The sequence below is a fragment of the Poecile atricapillus genome, chromosome 4 (genome assembly GCF_030490865.1).
Source record: "Poecile atricapillus isolate bPoeAtr1 chromosome 4, bPoeAtr1.hap1, whole genome shotgun sequence".
In the NCBI taxonomy this organism is placed as follows: Eukaryota; Metazoa; Chordata; class Aves; order Passeriformes; family Paridae; genus Poecile; species Poecile atricapillus.
In genome coordinates this window covers 9,916,984-9,937,738 of record NC_081252.1, presented here as the reverse complement: position 1 = coordinate 9,937,738, position 20,755 = coordinate 9,916,984, and the positions used below count along the sequence as shown (strand labels likewise).

The 20,755-nt window shown below is 41.5% G+C and overlaps 1 protein-coding gene across 1 annotated transcript in view; it reads right to left on the bottom strand.

The window, feature by feature from the left end:
* Positions 1-20,755, bottom strand: part of FAT4 (FAT atypical cadherin 4) — a 123,419-nt gene that overhangs the window by 34,009 nt on the left and 68,655 nt on the right. Inside the window, exons 5-7 of the mRNA XM_058838096.1 lie at positions 16,698-17,620; positions 15,803-15,977; positions 1,741-1,921 (exon numbers count right to left, since the gene is read on the bottom strand). Coding sequence (XP_058694079.1) covers positions 1,741-1,921; positions 15,803-15,977; positions 16,698-17,620 — 1,279 coding nt within the window. The remainder of the gene's footprint in view (positions 1-1,740; positions 1,922-15,802; positions 15,978-16,697; positions 17,621-20,755) is intronic.

The following is a 20,755-nucleotide window of genomic DNA, read 5'->3' as shown; positions in this document are numbered from 1 at the left end:
AAACCAAAACCAAAAAACCTTTGAAACTCTAATGATGGCAAATGGTGTAAAAGGAGTTTGATCCAAACAGTTAAAATCTGGCCTCTTGACTCTTATATCTGCTGTCTTTAATGGGACAGATCAAGTGTGCATTGCCATTTACAACCCCATCGCCCTCCTTTAATGACTTCACAGGTTCTCACCAGAAACAAGAGAACAAGAGTTGGCACGTATGGACAGGTGACAGTTTTGCAGAGGATTAAACACTTCTTTCAAAACACAGCACATTTTTTCACTTTACGTGAAAATGTTAGCCAAGGATTTTAAATGCCCCTTTTGGACAGCAAAGGTTGGATTTTGAACTGACTCTTACAAGACTGAAAAGGAGTTCTGAGTGCTCAGCACCTCTGACAAGACAACCCTACATATTCTGGTCCTTCTGGCTTTCACCAGTTTTGTAATACCAGTCATACTTTAAGATCTACTTTAAATGCTGAATCTGGAAAAGTTCTGTCCAAGAAAAACAAAGCCTGTTCCTGAGCCTAAAGAGTGTAAAACAAAACCTGAAAACAATGTTTTAATAACTACTTATGAAGGGAAAAAATATTTTTATCAACCAATTCCATGGTGCAGTACTGAGTGAATGACAAAGACTAATGGCAGAGATATTAAAGCAATTTAACCACACTAGAGAAATCCAAGAGCACCCTGATAATTTCTGATTACGGGACACAATTATTACAGTCATTCCTGCTTTGCATGGAATTCTTTTTTTTATAAAGGAGCTTGCCAGAAATAGTTTCTTAGATTATGAGTGAACAGAATTAAAACCTTCATTGTTTCACAATTTAATAAATGGCAACTTTGGATTATTTTCAAATATCTAAAGATGTGTAAATGTCAAGCTTCTATTTTTGGCTTGTAGCTAGGTGGAAAGAAAATATTTCAATATTTTATAGACATTGCTTTGCCATAACATAGTTCTGTTTTATTTTACTTCCTTTAAAAGAAAGTGACACAGTGGTATTCTTAAGCTCCTTGAAGAAGGAACTGAGGTGAATTAACAAAGGTAAATAAGGAAGCTGCTTTTCTATCCTGCCTTGTGAGTTTGGAAACAGTGATGTTTGCAGCCACAATAGTTAAATGTGGTAAGATTAGGGACTAATGGAAATTTGCTTTGCATTCCATTTGCAATGTATCTGTCCTCAGTGCATAATCTTCAGCTTGTCACTGCCACTCAGCATCTTCATTCCTCTTGTCTGTGGAACTGGGAATGGCCCGTGTTCCATCAACTGAGCCCTGCAAACCCTTTGGCATGGAGTGCAAAAATGCCAAATTCCAACTTTTTACTGGTTTTCTGAATGGAATAAGCTTTTCCTTGGAATATGCATTTCCTTGGGTAATTTTCATGCCAAACGGAGAACTTTAATTGACCAAAGCTTTACTCAAGGAGCACATTTGCTTTCAGTGAAAATTGCTCACTGCATGGAAGGGTGTGAATGCAGCAGCAAGGCAGGTAGTGGGTGCGGGTGCAAATTAAACTGGTTTTCTTTTCACTCAAAATAACTCCACAACTCTATTTGTCCTCAAAGCCTATAAACAACAAAAAGACAGATTCACCCAAGTAATTTAGTTACACACACAAAGCCGTTCTATTTTGTCTTACAGCTTTGAGGCATGCTGGTGATGGACACTGGGGAAAAAGAAACCTTCAGGCAAGACATGAGGCAGTATTACACGGAGCAACAGTAATCGACCTACCTAATGACAGCATTTGTAGAAGCATCAGCATCCGAGGAGTTTACGAGCAAAATATCTGTCCCCGTGGGAGCATCCTCCGGAACAGTGGCAAAATACATGTTAAAGGCGAACGTGGGGACATTGTCATTGACATCATCCACTGTGACAGCAATGGTTCCAGTGCCAGTGAGGGCAGGAGATCCTGAGGGAAAGAGGGGGATACGAAGTGCTAGAGGTTACAAACACCAGCACTCTAATCGGAGTTCTGCCAGCCCCGATTTAGAGCCGAGCGCTTGAGCATGTCACAGTTCACAGAGCAAGAAAGCCAGCTCAACAGAGAGGACAGGGTCAGGTTTGTTTCAAAGTCATCTTGACATAACGTACAAGTTGTGAAACACAAAAAAAAAAAAAAAAGCTCTTATTTTTCTTGCTTCATCTAATTCCAGAAATATTTGGTAACACAAGCTCAGTGGAAAAAGACGGTCTTGGAACTGCTCAGAAAGCCTTCCTGTAACAATTAGGACCAATTTGAAGATGTGGTTGACTTTCCTATGTCTCTGTGAGAAGACCTTCAAAGGTGGCACGCTGACAGACGTGAAGACTCCAGCCCTCAATTTATTCATCCGCAGAACAAATAGAGTGGAAACAGAGGCAAAACCCAAGCTTTCCGTGTGGCTTTTCCACTGCCGGTCACACCCCTGACCTGGGGAGACCTTCTGGGAGCGGGTGAGAAGGTTGCAATGAGTCTCCAGCCCTGTTCAGACTCATTCTCTCTGCAGAAGCAACCATCTATAGCAGAAAATAATGCTCGCTCCAACGGGATACTGGCTTACGGGAAATCAGACTGAACTTATTTAACCCAGGGCTTTAATCCTCCTTCTTATTCTAAACTTAACTCTGATGAGTAGCAACAAGCATGAAATAGCATGTTTATTCATGTGCAATCTCTCAGTATTTGTCCTCTTAAGCTTTTCCTTTGTCAATTCCAAAAAAAGACAATGAAGACTTTTACAAGTTCATGTTAGTTTTGTCAGTCCATTCATTATACTTCTTTTCAGCCAAGAATCAGCAAGACATCTTCTGCTGACCAAATTCTTCCCCTGGAAAAAAGGGATCATTCCCTTCTTTGAAGAGATAAGAAGGAGAAGGAAGAAGTGATAGCAGAGCATAAAACACTTAAGTTATGGCCCCTTTTACTCCAAAGACAGATGATAACCATGCCTGTTTTACCCAAGACTGCATGGCTTTCCCCTTCCATCTCAGGTACAACAATTCAGCGTTTGCTGGACTGGAAAAGAGCGAGGATAATGAAATGCTTTGGGCCAGAGACTGGTGGAGTCCTTGCCGTGAGGCAGGCATATTACACGGAGCTGTCACTTGATGGAACACAGACCGCCCCGCGTGACCGCCCCAGTCCTTCCAGCCCGGCAGATGATTGGGTCACTGCTATCCAAGGTTATTGCTGGAGCTCAGGGCTGGGAAGGAGGCAGGCTCTGCTCTTGGGTCTCATCTGCTCCTGGCAAGGGCTCCAAACACAAAGTTCTTATATAAAAGGAGAAATAACAACCGTTTTCCCACGTTAACCCTTGAAGGCTGAAGAAGCAAGGCGGGAAGAAACTGGGAGCAGCCTCAGCAAGGGAAGGAAGATTTTTCACCACAAAGTGCTTTGCAGTAACGTGGTTTAATGCCCAAATGCGCTGAATGACAGAGCTTCCAATTGAAAGGTGTTATAAATCTCGCAAGGCTGGGTTTGGAGGCTGCTGATCAGAGGGGAAGGATCACTATGCCGAGGAAAGAACGTGCAAGCCAAAGGAGTATAGGTTTCACATCACACAATAGAGGCCTTTCTCTGCTCTGCTCTGAGGTAATTCACCCTGCCAATTAATACGCTTTCAGCCAGGAAGGTTACATTAAAGCAATAAGTCTGACTCATTTTTTAGCTTTTTCTTTTTTTTTTTTAACTCACGTTTTTGTCATTTAGCCAAACACATATAGATAGAAAAGCCTGCAAAAGTGTTCTTGATTGCTGAAATATTGCCTGTGAAGTGTTTATTATTACTGCATTAAACGAAAGAGAGTCCTCAGCGGCGTTTGCCGCGTGTGTCATCAAGCTCTGGCCTTCCAAGCGCATTTTATTGACATTCATCTCGCAGCTAATGAAATGAAAGGTTGAAAGTTGTAAAGTTTCGCAGCTGATTAAACAATTTATATATAATTCAGAAATTAATCTTGGGTAAGTCACATTCAAAGAGCATCAGTAATGCAATTCAGCTTGGAAAAGAAAGCTAGCTCACAGCTAAAAACTCAAACTTGCTGTTTCAAATGTATTCGCTAAGACAAAGCCAAGGCCAGAAGATTCACACCGTGGGTTTAGTCACAAAAATGAACAGCGGTGGCAGCGCCTTTAGATCCCAACCTTTGCCTCATGCCCCAATCCCTTACTCTCCAATTCCCCTTCCTGCATGGAAGTGTCTGAGAGGCACCACGCAGCGCAGTGTGGGCTCATTTGTGTCAGCCTCAGTGAAGGGACTATACCAGCCAAGGCTGAGCACCACACCAACAAAATTAGCTGGGGTAACATAAGTAACCCAGACCTCATCAACGTTAGCTTGTGGCTGCAGAGTGCTCACAGAGACATCCCAGAAGTCCCATATTAATTCAGCTGTTTGTAACATCCCAAGTCACTGCTCCTTGGTTCAAAACCCCAAACCTTTCTCATCTTACTTGGATGGAAAAACTCACGTATTTACATTGGTTTCCTGTCTGTGTAGCTATCCAGATATGTTTTTCTTCCTCTAAGTAAAATATCACGTCCACAAATTTACTCCTTTCTTCTATTACACCGAAAGACAAAGTTGCAATTTCACAGAGAGTCCTCAAAGCTTTTACTCAGTTGAAATTAAATGACTAGCTCACATTTCTGCAGTTACTGAGAAATATAAGAAGAGGAAATTACAAATGAAGTAATTTCATATGGAAAAGAAATAGCTCGGGGCCAAATTCTACCGTCCTCAGTGAACTTCCAGTGAAAGCTGTGCTTGCATAAGGACCACAGAATTTGGCCCTTGGTAATAAGCAGGTTTCATAAAATGTACATGTCATATTTGTGGTGAGAGAAGTAGTTTCCATGGTCAGGCTGAGTTCCCAGATTTCTTACTTTTGCTTCAATAGCAAATCTTCCCCAAGTCAGTTAATGCTTATTATGGTAGAGCATCACCCCTATTTTATTCAAACTGCTTTTAATATTTTGCATAAATAAGTGCAATAAATTTAGTGTAAATTCTGCAATATTAGCCAAACACACAAGATGACCCCAAACCATTCTTAATAAACCAGACATGTTACAACCTATCTAAAATTGCTGTACACAGCCACACAAGCCTCTGAGTACTTTTAAAAACAGCCCTGAGGGATAAAGCCACAAAGAAACATACACTTCTCCCTTAGTGAACTTGCATTAAAAATTTCTATGATTTTTCACAATAGCCTGAACTATTTTTCAGCAGAAGCAGCAAGTATTTATTTGTCACTCCTCACTTAGAACATTTCTCTAGTGTTATACAACTAGTAGGGTTTTTTTTCAAATCCCAAAATGCTATGTCTCACAGAGTCCTAGAATATCCATGCTGGAAAAAAAGTTTTCTAGGAGGATGGAGGAGTGAAGGAACCAAATGATGAATAATGAGAGATCATAAAATTGACTGTGTGAGCTGAATGGGAGAGATTGAATTGGCTGTTCCCGTTCAGTGAGTATCAAATCTTTAAAATTTATAAGATGGTGCCATTCATATATTATTGTCATTATAATTGTGAATTTCCCATCTCTGTGTGCTGAGGTCTGTTTCTATGAGCTGCACAGTTTACTTTCTAGGTGGCAGCTGTACATATACACTAAGCAGACAGTCCCCCAAACGTCCACACACGTCATTGTTGAAACAGAGATTAACCTGGGATAGTGTCAAAATAGTAACGCTGGGTTCAGGGGGGGAAAATGCTTCCCACGGATGTCCTTCCAAAAATTTCAGCTTTTTCGCTTACATCTGCAAGTAAACATGTGTCTGGGGATGAAGAGAAGGAGCAGACCTTGGGAGCCTGCTCCTCGGAGGCCAGTGGTGAGGGATGAGTTACAGAGAGGTTATGAGAGGCCACCTTGGGCTGGGCCAGCCCTGGGCTGTGGCTCCCCTCTCTGCACGGGACACTGGGGGAAGCAACATGAAGGAACAGCAGTGTGGAATGTGGGGCAGACAGGCAGCTGCAAGGTGGGACTGGCAAAGAATTACCAGCAGATTTTCTGCTCCATTCACCCACCCATGCTTGCTTGAGGCTGATCACCACAAAAAAAAATATGATGATGTTTGCAATGTTTTACCTTTAAAGTTGCAACAGGCGCTCTCAATTTTTTTACTCTACCTGTCCAGGAGAGGTGGGATGAGAAATATTGGCTCAGTGCAGTAATGCAAGTAAGATGAAAGGAAATGAAATGCAGCACGGTGGCAGTGGGGAGAAATACCATTTAACCTGACAATCTCAACTTTTCAAATGCTGGATAACCAGCAAAGAGAGATCAACACACCTTTCTGTATGAACTCATCCTAAGCCACTCACTGCCCTAACCTGCGCTGATGCTTCAAAGACACAAAGTCACCCACCAGGGATGCACCTGAAGACTGCTTTCCCTTTTGCCTTGCTCTATCCATGCACCCTTGGAAGAGGGGAGTGCCATGTGCTTGTCCCTTGTTCTGGGAATGGGGCAGGTGAGCTCTTTGGGCTCCCTGGAATCTCCCAACACATGGCAGCGTCTGCTCTGGTATGTGTTCATCTCTCCGCACCACATCTGGGTGACTGGGGAATGATGAGAGCACTTAGTGCACTGGAGCAGCACGAAAAAGCCATGAAAGGAAAGTTGCAAAGCCATTTAGGTTCTTCAAGAAAGCTCAGGAAAAGATTATGCTGTTGGAAATTATCTCGGCTGCGTGGTGCTGTTTGGCTCACAGCAAAAATTAGAAATAGGAGAATGTGTCCAGCACACCATCCACATATTGTTTGAAGCCTTAATGGTTTCTAGGTCCTGTCTGCACCATGCTTAGCACAGCAGATAGTAAAACTATCATTCTTTTCAGAAACCAGGAACTCAGAAGTTTTTGCCAGCATTAAAATATCAAAATCACGTGCTAGAAAACAAACAATAAACTTAAGCAAAAAACCCACATATACATTTCACTAAAATAAAAAAAAAATAAAAAAAGAGGGATTAAAATTAAATAAAATGAATCTAAATGACTAATCAAGACTCATCCTGCAGGCAGTTTACCATGTTTTATGGTAAATTAAACACATCATTATCCTGAAAATTGGAAAACGATTTAACAGAAATGGAATTTTTGCCTCAGTGAAACGTGTTGCTTTGCAACAAAGCGGATTTCACTTCTCCAGTCAAACACTCAGTGAATGAGTCCCAGGGCCAGGACTTGTATGTGTTATCACAAAGAATTAACTTTTTAACTCAAGTAAACAAGCCCTTTCTCACAATAAAGTGGCCAATCTTTCTAAATTAATTTAAATGCAGACGGAGTGTGTTGAGCCTCACTCAACTGGTGAGTTTTAAAATAAATACAGAGCCAGATTAAGTGAAAATGCAACTAGCCTGCATTACACTTTGAATTTCCAGTGCACATGAAACTTGATTTGGAACATGGATGACTTTAACTAATTTTCCAAGAACACAGAAGAAAGTGCATCTGTGAAATGAGAAAAAGTGGGCCTTTTAATGAGATTGCACCACAAATATTTGTCCTGGCTGGGTATGTTGACTGTGCTTTGTTTTCTTCTTACTCAATTTCTTACCACAGACTGTCATGCTGGTAAAAAAAACCGGCAAACCTAGATTATTTTGAGACAAAAGCTGAAATAAGTGGCTAATAAAAGATATTTAAAAGTTTGAAGCAATCCATACTGTCAATCAGTTCAGCAGGCGACTGAATGAGACCATGCAGGAAATTCAGATTTTCAAATTTCCAAATTTGAGTTTATCTCATAGTTAGGTACAAAGCAGTAGCTGATCCCAAAGCTGATTTAACAGAACTTGAACTTCAAAAACCAAGGATTTTATTGATGGGTGGGACAGATCTGTACTTTTGCAAGGATTATATAACAAGGAAAAAACTCAGGGATTTTCTGTGCTACATCAGGTATTAGAAAAGTCAGCATCATCCCACATATAGCATCCTAAATAAGCTGGGAGCAAACAGAATTAAATTTGAACATAAAAAGTCAAAACAAAATAATAAATTAATCACTAGACCAGAGTCCAACCTTGCTCAAGCAACAACATGTCCAGCCACACTTAGGCTGGTGCATGAGCACAGACACAGATAACTCACACCTGCATTGAGAGTGAAAAAGAAAACTCTGTCCCAAAACAGTGATGCACGATGGGATCTCTCATCTGGTTTTATCCACATGGGTTTTAAATTTGGATAACAAAATTCCTGGCTGACTGCATCCTATGAATTCATTAAGCTTTGGAGCTTCAGGACAGGGGCAACATGACATTGCAATAGATTTAATATGCTGTTGAAAGAACAGGACTTGCAGGCACACAGAGAGGCAATTTTGAGGCCTCTGGTGTATATACATATTTCCCTATCCCTGCTCTCTTTCTCTGATCAGGAGCAGTTTCCTGCAGCTGTTAAGCCAGAGAGGTAAAAAAAAAAAAGCTGGAGCAGCACTGTTAAAGACCTACAGGAACACAGAAACGGACTGAGAACAAAACATGTGCAACAAAGAAAAAGGATAATATATATTTAGCACAGCTTCAAGATACTCAACAATCTCACAAATATATACTGCATGTTTCTTAGCCAGAAATGGTTTATATCCAGAGCAAGAAGTTGCCTTCTACCAAATGTTTCAAAACAAGGACAATTAAGGAAAATGCTGAACTTAATGTTCATAAAAATCGTGGCACATGACAGGCTGTAAGGGTGCAAGGAAGAAATTGTCCTCTGTGAGGGTGGCAGTGCCATGGCACAGGTTGCCCAGGGAAGTTGTGGCTGCCCCATCCCTGGAAGTGTCCCAGGCCAGTTTGGATGGGACTTGGAGTGACCTGGTCTAATGGAAGGTGCCTCTGACTGTGGCAGCAGGTTGGAATTCGATGAGATTTAAGTTCCCTTCCATCCCAAACCATTTTATCATCTCCCTGTGCCTGCAAAAAGCAGGTAGTGCTGGAAGAGTGGGCATGGACATGTGCCCCACCCAAGGCCTCTGGTGGCAGAAGTGAGATGGGAAGAAAGTAGAACTGCAGCTCAGAAGAAGGGCAGAACCATTAAAATAATTATTTTCTTAAAACCACCAAATTACTCCTCCTTCTTATAAGTTATTGCTGTAAACAGAAAAAACAGAGAAGCTGGCTCCTGCAGGGACTGCTGACTATGGCAATTTTTGACAGCTTGTGACTGACTCCTGAATATCCCACTGCGAAATTCCTGTAACACACAATACTGAACTACACTTTAAAAAAAACCTGTATAAATAGAGAAGATTAACTAGCAGGCTAAGTGTTCAGGCCATATGTGCATGTCATACCTGTTTTATTCTTGCAATTAAGGCTTCCTGAAATTGTAGCTTTATATTTGAAGATTGAGCTAGCAGACTTATAATTTATATGGTGTAATGTTTAATTTCAAAAATGGTTTAAGATCACCAAGGCTGGAAAAATCTTATGATTTCTCAAAGGCTGATAAACTGCTTAACAACTACTCTAAGTATTCTTCTGCAAAACAGATTACATTCAGAGATCTCCTTAGCAGATATGAAATAGAATTTCACAGGTTAGTGATGTAAGCAGAAGAACAATTTAAAATTAATTTTGATGTAGAAGTCCCAAACTAATCAGAGCAAGATGGATGAATGAAGAGGTGAAGGAGGAAGTGTAACAGCTCAAAAACTGAAAATCACATAATTCTTTCTAACTTGAAAATTTTTAAATATTAAGCATTATATTCCAGCTTGCTTTCAGTTTAAATCAATGAACCTGATTTTTTCTTTTTTAAGAGATATACCTGTTTTTTTCCCCCAAAACTAGTTTGAGCTGGTTTGAAAACGAAGTGTTACTCATTATTTTAATCTGAGTGAAAATCTTTCATTGTTTTCACAGATACTTCAGCTTGAGCCAGCCAGCCTGAGCCCTTTGCCAACCTGAATATAAGCTTCCCCTGTACCCCACCCCAGAGGAACTTAGATGCCTGGATTTAGCCCACAGACTCTCATGGACTATTTAGAAAATAGTGATCTAATAATGAAACTTTAAGTCCAAAAAGGGGACTAAATGCCTCAAATGGCATTCAGGGGCTGTACTGTGAATCTCGTGGGGCAGTTCTCTGAGGGATGGCCTGAAGCCCTCATCTCCTTTGGGAAGGAAGCACGTCACATCCTATAGACACTGACACGCTCTCTTCCTTGACAGTAACTCCCCAGGGGACATCGGACTGACTGCCACGAACGCTCTTCCTAAATAGCTTCTGGAGCCTTTGTCTTCTAGGGAAAAATGTCAAAGTGCTAACAGCTTCTAGGTTCTGTGAGGGCGAGACTCTGCTATTAGATTCCCACAGCCACAAAATGCTGCTCTCAAATTCTCTTGTCTCCTGATTTTACAGGATGGTAAGACAATATGAACACTGTGAACTCATTGATGAGTGTCACCATCTCAGTTCTCCCCAGGTGCCACTTAGAAACAAATTAAAAAATCATGCAGAACTACTGCATCAATAGTTTCAGTACCAGTAATAAAAGAGCAAAAATAATAAAGCCAGTGGATTAGAAAACCGCTAAAACTAGTCTAGAGCAGACAGCATTTACACAAGGAAGCGCTTCCATGAATACAAGGAAAGAAATGGAGCTGGACAGGACCCAGTATCCATTTTGAAACCCATTTTGAACCCAGCTGGGACAGAACCCAGTATTCATTTTGAAAGAGCAGTGCCATAAAACAAGACTACAGAAGAGAGCAATCCTTCTGTCAACTGCTAAGCACCAAGGTGAGCAGACATCAGCTTCATTTAGCTCACCAAAGCCTCAGCAATGGGTGTATTTAGACATTTCACAGAAAACCTGTGCAAGCAGGACATCTCTAGCTGAAAAAAGTGAGTAGCTTGTTCTTTTTGACAGCACAAAAATTTAAAGATATCTAAATTTGTTCTAAAAATAATATTAGTTTTTTTCAGGCAACATCATTTCACACTGCAGACTCCACGTTAGATGGAAATACAGTGTCTGCTAGGGAAACAGGATGAGTACAAATGTCTTTAAGCCTAGCCACTTAAATCTCACACAGTGCTGAGTCTTAAGACTTTCTCAACATTACTAGAAAATACAGCTGTCCTTTTGTTGTTAGGAAATATCTTGAAATGTGTTATAAAGCCAACACAACTGCACTGTCATCTTTCATTTGGTTTTAGGATTGAAGGGAACCAAAAGCCTATCTCAGAAGAGAGTTCCTGAGAAGGATATAACCTCTCTGCTTGGTTGCCCTCCTACATTCTTGAAGGAAAGAATGCAAAAGTTGGGGAACAACATTTTCTAAAGAAAAAACGTATGGTTGTTTTTCATCCAGGCCAGGGATGTATACAGAGAACAGCTAACTAAATATAATAACCAGTTCACTCATTCATTGCTTTCAGGACTATTTATCTAAATCAGTAAATAGATTATTTAAGAAAATTAAATTTTAAAAACCCCAAAACACAGGAACACAGCTTCTAATTAGAAACATCACAATTTGATTTTGGCTTTATTGTGGCAATGTGCCATTCTGACCAACCCAATCAAGAGATGGTGGCTGCAGTTTATTTAAACAGTAGTCCTGGGCAGTGAGCAGGTTTCCAGATGTGCTACTCCACATCCCTGCAATCAATAAATAAAAGGAGGAGGACTGTTGGAATGCTAACATTTGTCCAGAAAACTGCTCAAAGAGTTAAAGACATGGATGATAAAAGCAGCTGCACCAGCTCTTGTCATGCTGCCAGAGTTGAATGTTTACCTAGTGCTGCATCCCCACCAGATGGGGTGAAAACAAAATGTAGAAAGTCTCTTTTCCCAACCATTTTGCCATGAAGAAAGGTACAGGAAAGCAGAACAGATTTATGTGGTAGAAGCAGACCCGTGAAGACACATTCAAATAGTTGTGTGTAGGTTTCTTGGCGTTTATGTTAGCAGACATTCTGGGGCAGCATCTGCAATCTAAACACTATCCTGTTATTCCACAGTCCATCACTTTGCCTGTCTCTGGATTTATAATTCATGCCCTCTGGTCTCACAGCTTGCGCTGCAAGAGGGTCTCTAAATTGGGATGGCTAAGCTTGGGGGTTGAATTATGTTTTATTTCTCTAACCAAAGCCACAGGTGTACAGCTCTGGAAGATGCTGAATGTTCCCAGTGATGGATGCTTTGTGTGTCCTCATAAATCCCCGCTGCCTAGAGCGGCGGCCCAGAACGCAGGACCCAGCCACAGCGAGAGCACGGTGGAAGTGCAAAAGTGAGGGAAGAGTGATGATAAACCAAGGTAGGAATCAAAACCCTTTGTGCAGCCTGCCTTGTGGAAACTGGGCATGAGGCAGGCTGCATGGACACAAATCACTGAGCCAAGCGCCAGAAGTAGTTTTGTCTGTCTTTTCCCTCCCCCAGCACGGAGGGAAGACTCTCCACCGACCCATGATCCACCCTGAGGACCGGGCGGAGGATTAGCAGCCAAGGCCAAGGAATAGTTGGGCCAGGGCCAGGACAGTGCATATATCATGACTGACTTCTCTGGGCCTGAGGGGAGCTCTTGCTTGGGAAAGCATTTCTTCAACAACCGCCCGGATTTCCATTGCTGGCACACGTGGTCACACCAGTGGTCCCTCACCTGACCTGTCCCCAGTGCTTATGAGCAGCTCAGCTCTTCCTAACTCACAAGGCTTCTCCTATGCCCAGGACTAAGATCTGGTCTCTGGAACAGCACTCCTGTGTGCAGTGAAAGAGTGCACAGATCCCTCAGGGCACAGGCACTGTATCCTATGCAACCCTGCTGGCTCCACACTTTACCACGTCCTAATCCTTCCCTTGCTGCTGTAGTCAGTGTACCTGCTGCCAAAACATGCTGTAAATCTATAAAGGTGCATTGGATGGACACCTGGAGATGCAAATAATGAAAAATTACAAGTGATCTTTCTTCCAGCAACTTCCCTTACACAGGCTAAGGTAATGGAGCAAGAATCCGGTCACAACTTGATGAAGTCAAAATAAATGTAAGAAAAGCAAGAAATCCTTGATAATGGATAAGGAGACCAGGAAGACAGCCAAAACTAAGTTGGGAATCCATTAGTTCTTATGTCTAATGGAGCTTCTAAGTATGTATGGTGTCTGCTTCCTGGAAAGAACAGGAAGATTTGGCATAGTCTTCTATAGGAGCAGGATATCATCTCTGAATGTTTTAAACCAGTCAGTGCAGCCCATAAAAATGGAGATGCAGACCCTAAGAAAAATGGGAAGAGGGCTGGACAGACAGAATTTTGCTCTTGATGGACTTTTCCAGAGTTAACTGCATCTGGATGTGTACCATGATTTTTATCTGTAAAAAAAAAACAACAAACCTTAAATCAGATGCACCATATATGGCAAGACTGTTCTTTGGGCTGCAAAAGACTACTTGAAGGACTGTTTATTACAGCTAATAAATGCCAACCTTAAAGTGCAAAGGATAATACCTTTTCCTTGATGCATTTTCAAATGTAACATGGATGTGGACAATTTCAGACAAGTCTGCTTTTTTCAACACTTTGTCAGACACAGCTTCCTTACCTGTCTTGCGTGCATATTTCTGGATGAATGGTCCAAATACAAAACCCTTCTTACTAAGAGTTACCAAACAAACACAAACTAAGAGACTCAAAAGAAATGGTTATGTTAGGCAAAGAGTTGGACATGCCTGTGAGAGTTTGTTTTATAAACATTTAGCAGCTGCTCAAGGACATAAATACTCCAAACGCTTTTATGATCCATTTCAAGATTGTGTCATTCCCATCTTTTTTTGCTAGTATGGCAGGACATAGATCATTTAATGAAGCAAGCACTGACTAGCAGCAGCCAGTGTGGTACCACCTGGATATCTACTGTGCCTATGGTTCCCATCCCACCTGCAATTTTTGCCACTGACTTCTACTGAAAACTTCTTCCTTCCTGTGATGTTTTAGATAAATCATGACTAGCATAGTTTTCAATGTATTCTTTGCTGGCATGAATTCAGAACAAGTCTTCAGTGCAACCAGAAGACGATAGCCAATGCTGTTGTTCACCAGCCTGGTTGAAAACTATCCCAAATCACACCAGCTGTGGATTAGTCAGGTTGTAAAGGGAAGCACAGTAGAGCAGTTGCATTTAGCTTAAAGTTACTCCTGAACAGCTGCTTCTGAACACACTTGCTAGTGCATTTTAACACTGGCAAGAGGGCATGGGAACTTGTGAGTTGGATTTACAAGAACATAGCAAATTTTAAAAGGAAGTTTCAAACAGTGTTTAATCAGTGCGATATCTACATTTTTAAACACAGGAACTCATAAAACATGCTGCTGTTCTTGTCAGCCACTTGTGGCAAAGGTCCCATGCACACTTCATGTATTAACGTCTCCCTGGATTACCTGAAACTCAGAGATCTCCCAACACAAGTAAATATTTTCATTTTGGACTGCTGCATTAAACTGTTGATTAAATCTCCTGGATTTTGTGGGTTTTCTCATGAACTGGAATCCAGGTAAAGCCTGTTCTCTGATCAAATTCTTGACTTACACACAGCGCTAGGTGTGGGGTACAGCTGAGTTCTGCTCCCCTCCCTCTTACAAGAAAGACAATAATTTTTGGCTGCATGACACTGTTTTTATCAGTTCAGTCTTTGGGTGTTTTGTTCTGTACAGCCCTCACTGACTTCTGCCAGCTTGGACTGAGAGACCAAGGAGACAACAAGACAAATCCGGCCTCAGCTTCTGATGGAGCGTAAGGATGCTCAAGCCCAAGCGAGTCCAAGCCACAAGTGAGCAGTTTGAGGCTACAGAGTAACAGATTTTGTTTTTTACAGTGTAAAAACCATAAAGCACACAGCCATCTCCAGACAAAGCACAAGACAAATGATACCTCAAGCCTTAAAATTGTGTTTTCCAGCTTCGGCTGTGCTCAGACTGTGGAATACCTGAGCACTGCTGCAATAGGAAAATATAAGCCATAGCTGTTGTCACTGGCACAAGACACTGCACACAGCATGGCAGAAAACAAAACTGTATTCACTTGTCAACAAGTCGGCTTTAGTTCTATTTTTACTGCTAGAAAGCAGGAACAAGTTCTGCAGTAAATTAAATCCATCAAACCATGGGAGACCGAAGATCAGTCCAAAGTATGATGCAGGATGTCTCTGTTAATAATACTCACACCAAAATCTGAAACCAAAATTTTGGGCTTGGACACCTCAAGTGAAAGTGCAATTAATCTTCATAACAAGACTTCATGTCCTGTTTTAAATGAAAGAACTTGGAATACATTTGGTATTGTGGAACAAGCATATGACTGGATGCTGAGCAAAGCAGAATATTAAAATATTGAAATGCAAACTCTTATTTCCTTTCAGGGCTAAGATTTCAGTAAGATTAACTGGGGAGTCCATAGCTGTTTTCTGGCCACTGATGCAACCTCTGCACATTTGTGATGACATTATAAAGGGTTTTATTGCCATTTAAACTGTTTCTTTGTAGTCACACATGAAATTCTTATGACTTAGGTAGGGCCACTTATTACCGCAGGGCAAAAATTCTACCTACCTAAATCTGTAGTGAGTACTACCAACAGCAGACAACTGGATATAGGAATAAAATCCTGATTTCCAGAAACCAAATTCCCTTTGACATCAGGTAAGCCCAGCTCTCCCCGCAGAGATCTCTGTTCAGCATGGCTACCCAATCTCCATCCACTAACATTTGGGACCACCACCAAAACATTTATTTTCTGTCCCAAATGTGACATTCTCCTCACGACCACAGCAGAGGAGATGTTCTGGCTGCCTCACCTGCATCAGCAGCTGTGACCAGCAGCAGGTACTGCTCCTTGGCCTCCCGGTCCAGGCTCCGCACCAGGCGCAGCTCTCCGCTGCCCGAGAGGGTGAAGGCTCCCTCCTCATTGCCAGCCACCAGCACATAGGTCAGCTTGCTGTTCAGCCCTTGGTCGTCATCCCTTGCTACAACCTACACAAGCAATGCAAGCAGAACACATATCAAGGACTGTAAAATTACATCGGGTTGGAGGAGGCATTCTCTGTGATAACAATCCAAATTAACGGGTTGAACTAATGCAAATGCCGCAGGTATAAATTAGCTGTAATTGAAAAATGAATACTTAACACGGTGGTGGTGGATTTAAAAAGCGTAGTTTGAAAATACTAAGTAGTTGATTATTTATTTTATTCAAGTGTAAATACAGTAAGACTGTGTTGGGGCTCAGTGAACACCACAAACAACCCGGTATAGGCTAAGCTCTGTATGAGAACAAGCACTGCATGTCCTGCTGTCAGAATCCATTTAGTTCTCTCTCAATATTTGGCATACAGCCTCATCCCATGCAGGCAACAACCAGATTGAGAGATTTGTTGCATGGAAGTTGAGAATGAGATGAGAGGATAGAGCAGACACCTGAAGTCCCAGTGGAGGTGTGAGGTGTGAGGATAGGTAGGGAAAATACAAACAGAACTCCAAAGCATAATATTACCTTTTGGTAAAAAAAAACCTCACCCATACAAACAAAAAGGAAAACAGGACAACAAAGACTGCAAATTCAGTTAAAGCCAAGAGGCAACTTTTCCACTGTTTTGCCCCTTTTTAATTTTGGAGGAAGGACACTGTGCCTTAATACCACGTAGGCACGCTACTGATTGTCAGAGGCACATATTTATTGCTGAATGTACCCACCTGAAGAATAACTTTTGGCAGTGTCTCCAAATTCTCGGGGACGTTCACAGAGTAGGGTGAAAGCTCAAAGGTGGGAATGAAATCATTAACGTCCTTCAGAACAATACTGACTGTCGTGGTGTCGGTCCTGGGGCTGCTCCCACGGTCAGATGACTGAACAGTCAGTGTGTAGGAGGGCTTCTTCTCTCTATCCAAAGGCTTGGCCACAGTTATCACCCCCGTCACAGAATCGATCCGAAACTCACTGCTGGCATCCCCGCTCACGATGGCGTAGCGGACCTGCCCGTTTGTCCCTTCATCTCCATCAGCAGCCAACACCTGGACTAAATCCGTCCCTGTCAAAGTATTTTCCGCCACCTCCACTTGGTAAAGTTTTTGGGCAAAGAGCGGGTTGTTGTCATTAATGTCCAGGACAATGACCACCACATCCGCCGACGAAGAGAGGGACGGCTGGCCCTTGTCTGTGGCTACCACAGTCAAGGTGTAGTTGGCCACGGCTTCTCTGTCGAGCTCCCCGGTGAGCCTCACTTCCCCATCAATGGTTCCGATGCTGAACTTGTTTCCCAGAGGCCGGAGCAGGCTGTACTCGATGTAGCTGTTGGGACCGCTGTCGGGATCAGTCGCCTGGGCTTTGAACACCACCGTGTCTATGGGCGTGTTCTCCGGCACGTAGGTCAGCCTCGGGGAGATAAAGCTCGGGGGGCTGTCGTTCACGTCCAGCAGAATGATGGAAACTTGGGCTGTGCTGGTGTACCTGGAGGCTGGGACTGGGGCCATGTCGTGGACTTGCACCACCAGGCTGTAGAAGGACTGGCTTTCCCGATCCAGGGGCTGCCGGATGCTCAGCACCCCGCTGTTGTCGATGCCGAACTGCCCCGCGCTGTCCCCGGACGCGATGCTGAAGGACAGCTGAGAGTTGGGGCCTGGGTGGGGAGGAAGAAGAAAGGTAGATAAATGTGACTTCATCCCACTGACCTAAGTAGCAGTATTTCTGGCCTCATTTCCACAGGAAATTTTTCTTAATTTTCCTACAGAAATGAGGATTGTATAATCACGTTGAGTGTTCAGCCTCCTCACCACCATTTTTGAATCCATCTGCTAATTTCGGCCAAGTTTCACAGTGGAACAGAAGCCTTTGAAATTATTATTTTCTGAGAAGATAATATTCATGAAAGAGAGAGGGAGAATGTTAATTGGAGAGGCCACAGAGGGAACGACTGGCAGGGTTCATCTCGGCTTTTCATTCAGCGGGAGCTGCACCGTGGCACCAAAAGTAATTTTTCGCCACCTACAAGGGCTAGGGAAAAGGGTTTGAAGGGTTTTCCATCAGAAACCAAGACTCAGTAGCTCTGCTGCTCATTGAACATCTGGTTTCCTCTGTTCTTCCCAGTTCAACTAAGCAACATTATTATTAATGTAATTATTTCTTGAATTTTTCCACTCAATTAGAAAAAGCCACAAGCAGAAACTCCCAAGCCTAGCTGCAGCAAGCCAAGAGTGAATACTGGGGAAAGGTATGCTTCCCATATATGGCATGGTATTCCAAAATATCAGATGAACAGCCCTCACTCATCTCATGATCAAAACATAACTAGCAATTATGGTCAGGGGAGAGATTTATCATTCTGCTAAGGGAAATGCATCCTGAACCTGGACAGGGCTGTGAAATATCCTTAAATATTCCTCGCAGGAAACAATGTGTGTTACTGCTTCGATTCCACAGTTCACTCTAAACAACTAATTATTGGGAACTTCCAAATGTGAAAAAAGTTTTATCTCCTCCCTCTATCTTACTCCTGTTTTAATTAATTTCAAAAATTGTCCTTTCAAAATCTGTTAACTTCAAAAATTGTTTTGCATAATCAAGAATGTGCTTAGGGTTAGTAAATTAACCAACCATTAGCTACTACTTTACCCCTCAAACTAGCTTGTTCATGCAAAGAAAGCTGCCCACTTCACTGACTGCTGTGCACTTTGTCATTTTTACTCAGAAGCTCTTTTCTCTCCGAGTGAATTGCTTTGATAATAAAATTATCCTTGCATTAGAGTTATTAATCTCTGCTGTTTATTATGCTCAGACTTGAGGAATCTTGTCCAATGTGTCTTTCCCCCCAGTGGCTACTGTAATTGGCATCTTTCCCTCTCTCTTTTTCCTCCTGTAGGATTTAAATTATAAAATGAATAGAACCAAACATGAAAGACAAAATATCTGAATTAGAGAAATTAATACATTTATCTACCAGATATTAGTGTTTCTCCATTACTTTGATCAAGTGAAGGACAGTGAAAGTTTAATGCTACTCTGCTTTTTGTTCAGTCGTATTTTCAAATGACTAATTATATGGATGAAAGACTTGATTTCAGTAAAGTACTTTCTGTAAATTCAAGATTTTTAGAGATGGGTAGGATTTGGGTCCTGCAAAGGAAAATTACTTCAAAAAATACTCTGTTCCTCCCACCCTCCCTCCCAACCCTGCTTCTCCCCAGTGTTTTCTGTGGTGTTTATTCCTAAGAAAAATTAGCTTGTTATTCCTTATCTCACTTCCATGAACCTTTCATTCTTTTTCCTGTATTCTCATAGGTTTTCATGCTGCTAAATCTTATATAAATTAAACTATGAAACAGAAGAGTTGCCTAAATATCAGTGGAGCCAGGAAGGGCAAATAATGAACCATTCTCTTTTTCAAACACAGCATGCCAAGCTGGCATTGTGCAGCTCGTCCATCCCCCCGCTTCCAAGATTTGGAGCTGGGCTTTTCTTAAGGAGAATGTAGAGACATCCTCTTTGCTGAACCTTAGGTTTATTTAATTGGAGGGTTCATCTGATAAAACACTGAAAAGACAGACATGGAGTCACCAATTTCATGATAACACTCTTCTAAAGGGTTTTGTTTCTATTTTTATTTATTTACTAATAAGCCTAAAAAAAAAAAATTAAACAAAAAATGAAACTTCTTTCCCCCTGCCATTCTATAAATACCTGCAGAGTTTAACTGGGAAATAACACCAGCTTTGCCTGGAGGAATACCTAACTAAAATTTTAACAAACTGACAAACATGCACGTGTTTTCCTCTCAGATTTTTCCTGTTAATTCTTTGTTGGAAAAATAAAATCTGAATTTCAAAATGAATGTGTTTAAGTCTTTAGTATATATTATTATATTGCTATATTATTAAATATCCAAGAGCTGTAGCTGATATTTGCTATGGGCCTGTATATGAAACCGTCCAAGCTGAGATAAACAGCTGCTGTTTCCCAAGGGGTGTGCTGAACAAGAAAAATTAAAATTGGAGCAGCTTCACTATCACCATGTTTCTTTCTTTTATCAGTGTTTATCCTAAAACAACAGCCATACCTCATTATAAAACAATGTCTTTTTCAGAGCTCTTTCAAACTATAGGATCATGTAACATAAATAATCAACGAAATTGTATTGAGTGCATTATCTGGGAGCACATGGAGAAGAGTATAATACTAGCACCAGCTATTTCTGTGCTCTAGATAAATATAAAATGACGCAAGATAACAAGTTTGGGCTTGAAACAGAAACAACAATAGATCATAACATTTGCTTAAGTTACAGTCCTATGGGAGAACTCAACCTGGCATGCTCTTGGAATGATATTTCTGCCCTATTAATTTTAAATCCAGCCTGCTAGAAAAGCAAGTGTGCCAGAAAATATAAAAGGCAAGATATCTGACTTCTCATTGCATTGCTCCTCAAATACTCATTTGCCTCCTTGATAACTGAGTGTGTGATGAATGTGAGTTGATATGTCAGTGCTATGATAGAGTTCCCATCCTGCGCACAGATGGAAATTAATGTATGAGGTGCAAGAGAAAAGGAAAACAGACTCATAATGGTGAAGTGAAATTAACTTCCAAAAAGGTTTGAAACCAAGTGCTGTAGTCCTGACAGGAAAATAAGAAATAGAAGAGGAGATAGACACAAACCCATTTATCTGCAAGTCTGGAAGAGCAATCCCCTCCCCAGGTATGCATGATACAAGCACAAGCTCCTCCTCAAACTTATATTTAGTATACATAAAATAAAAGC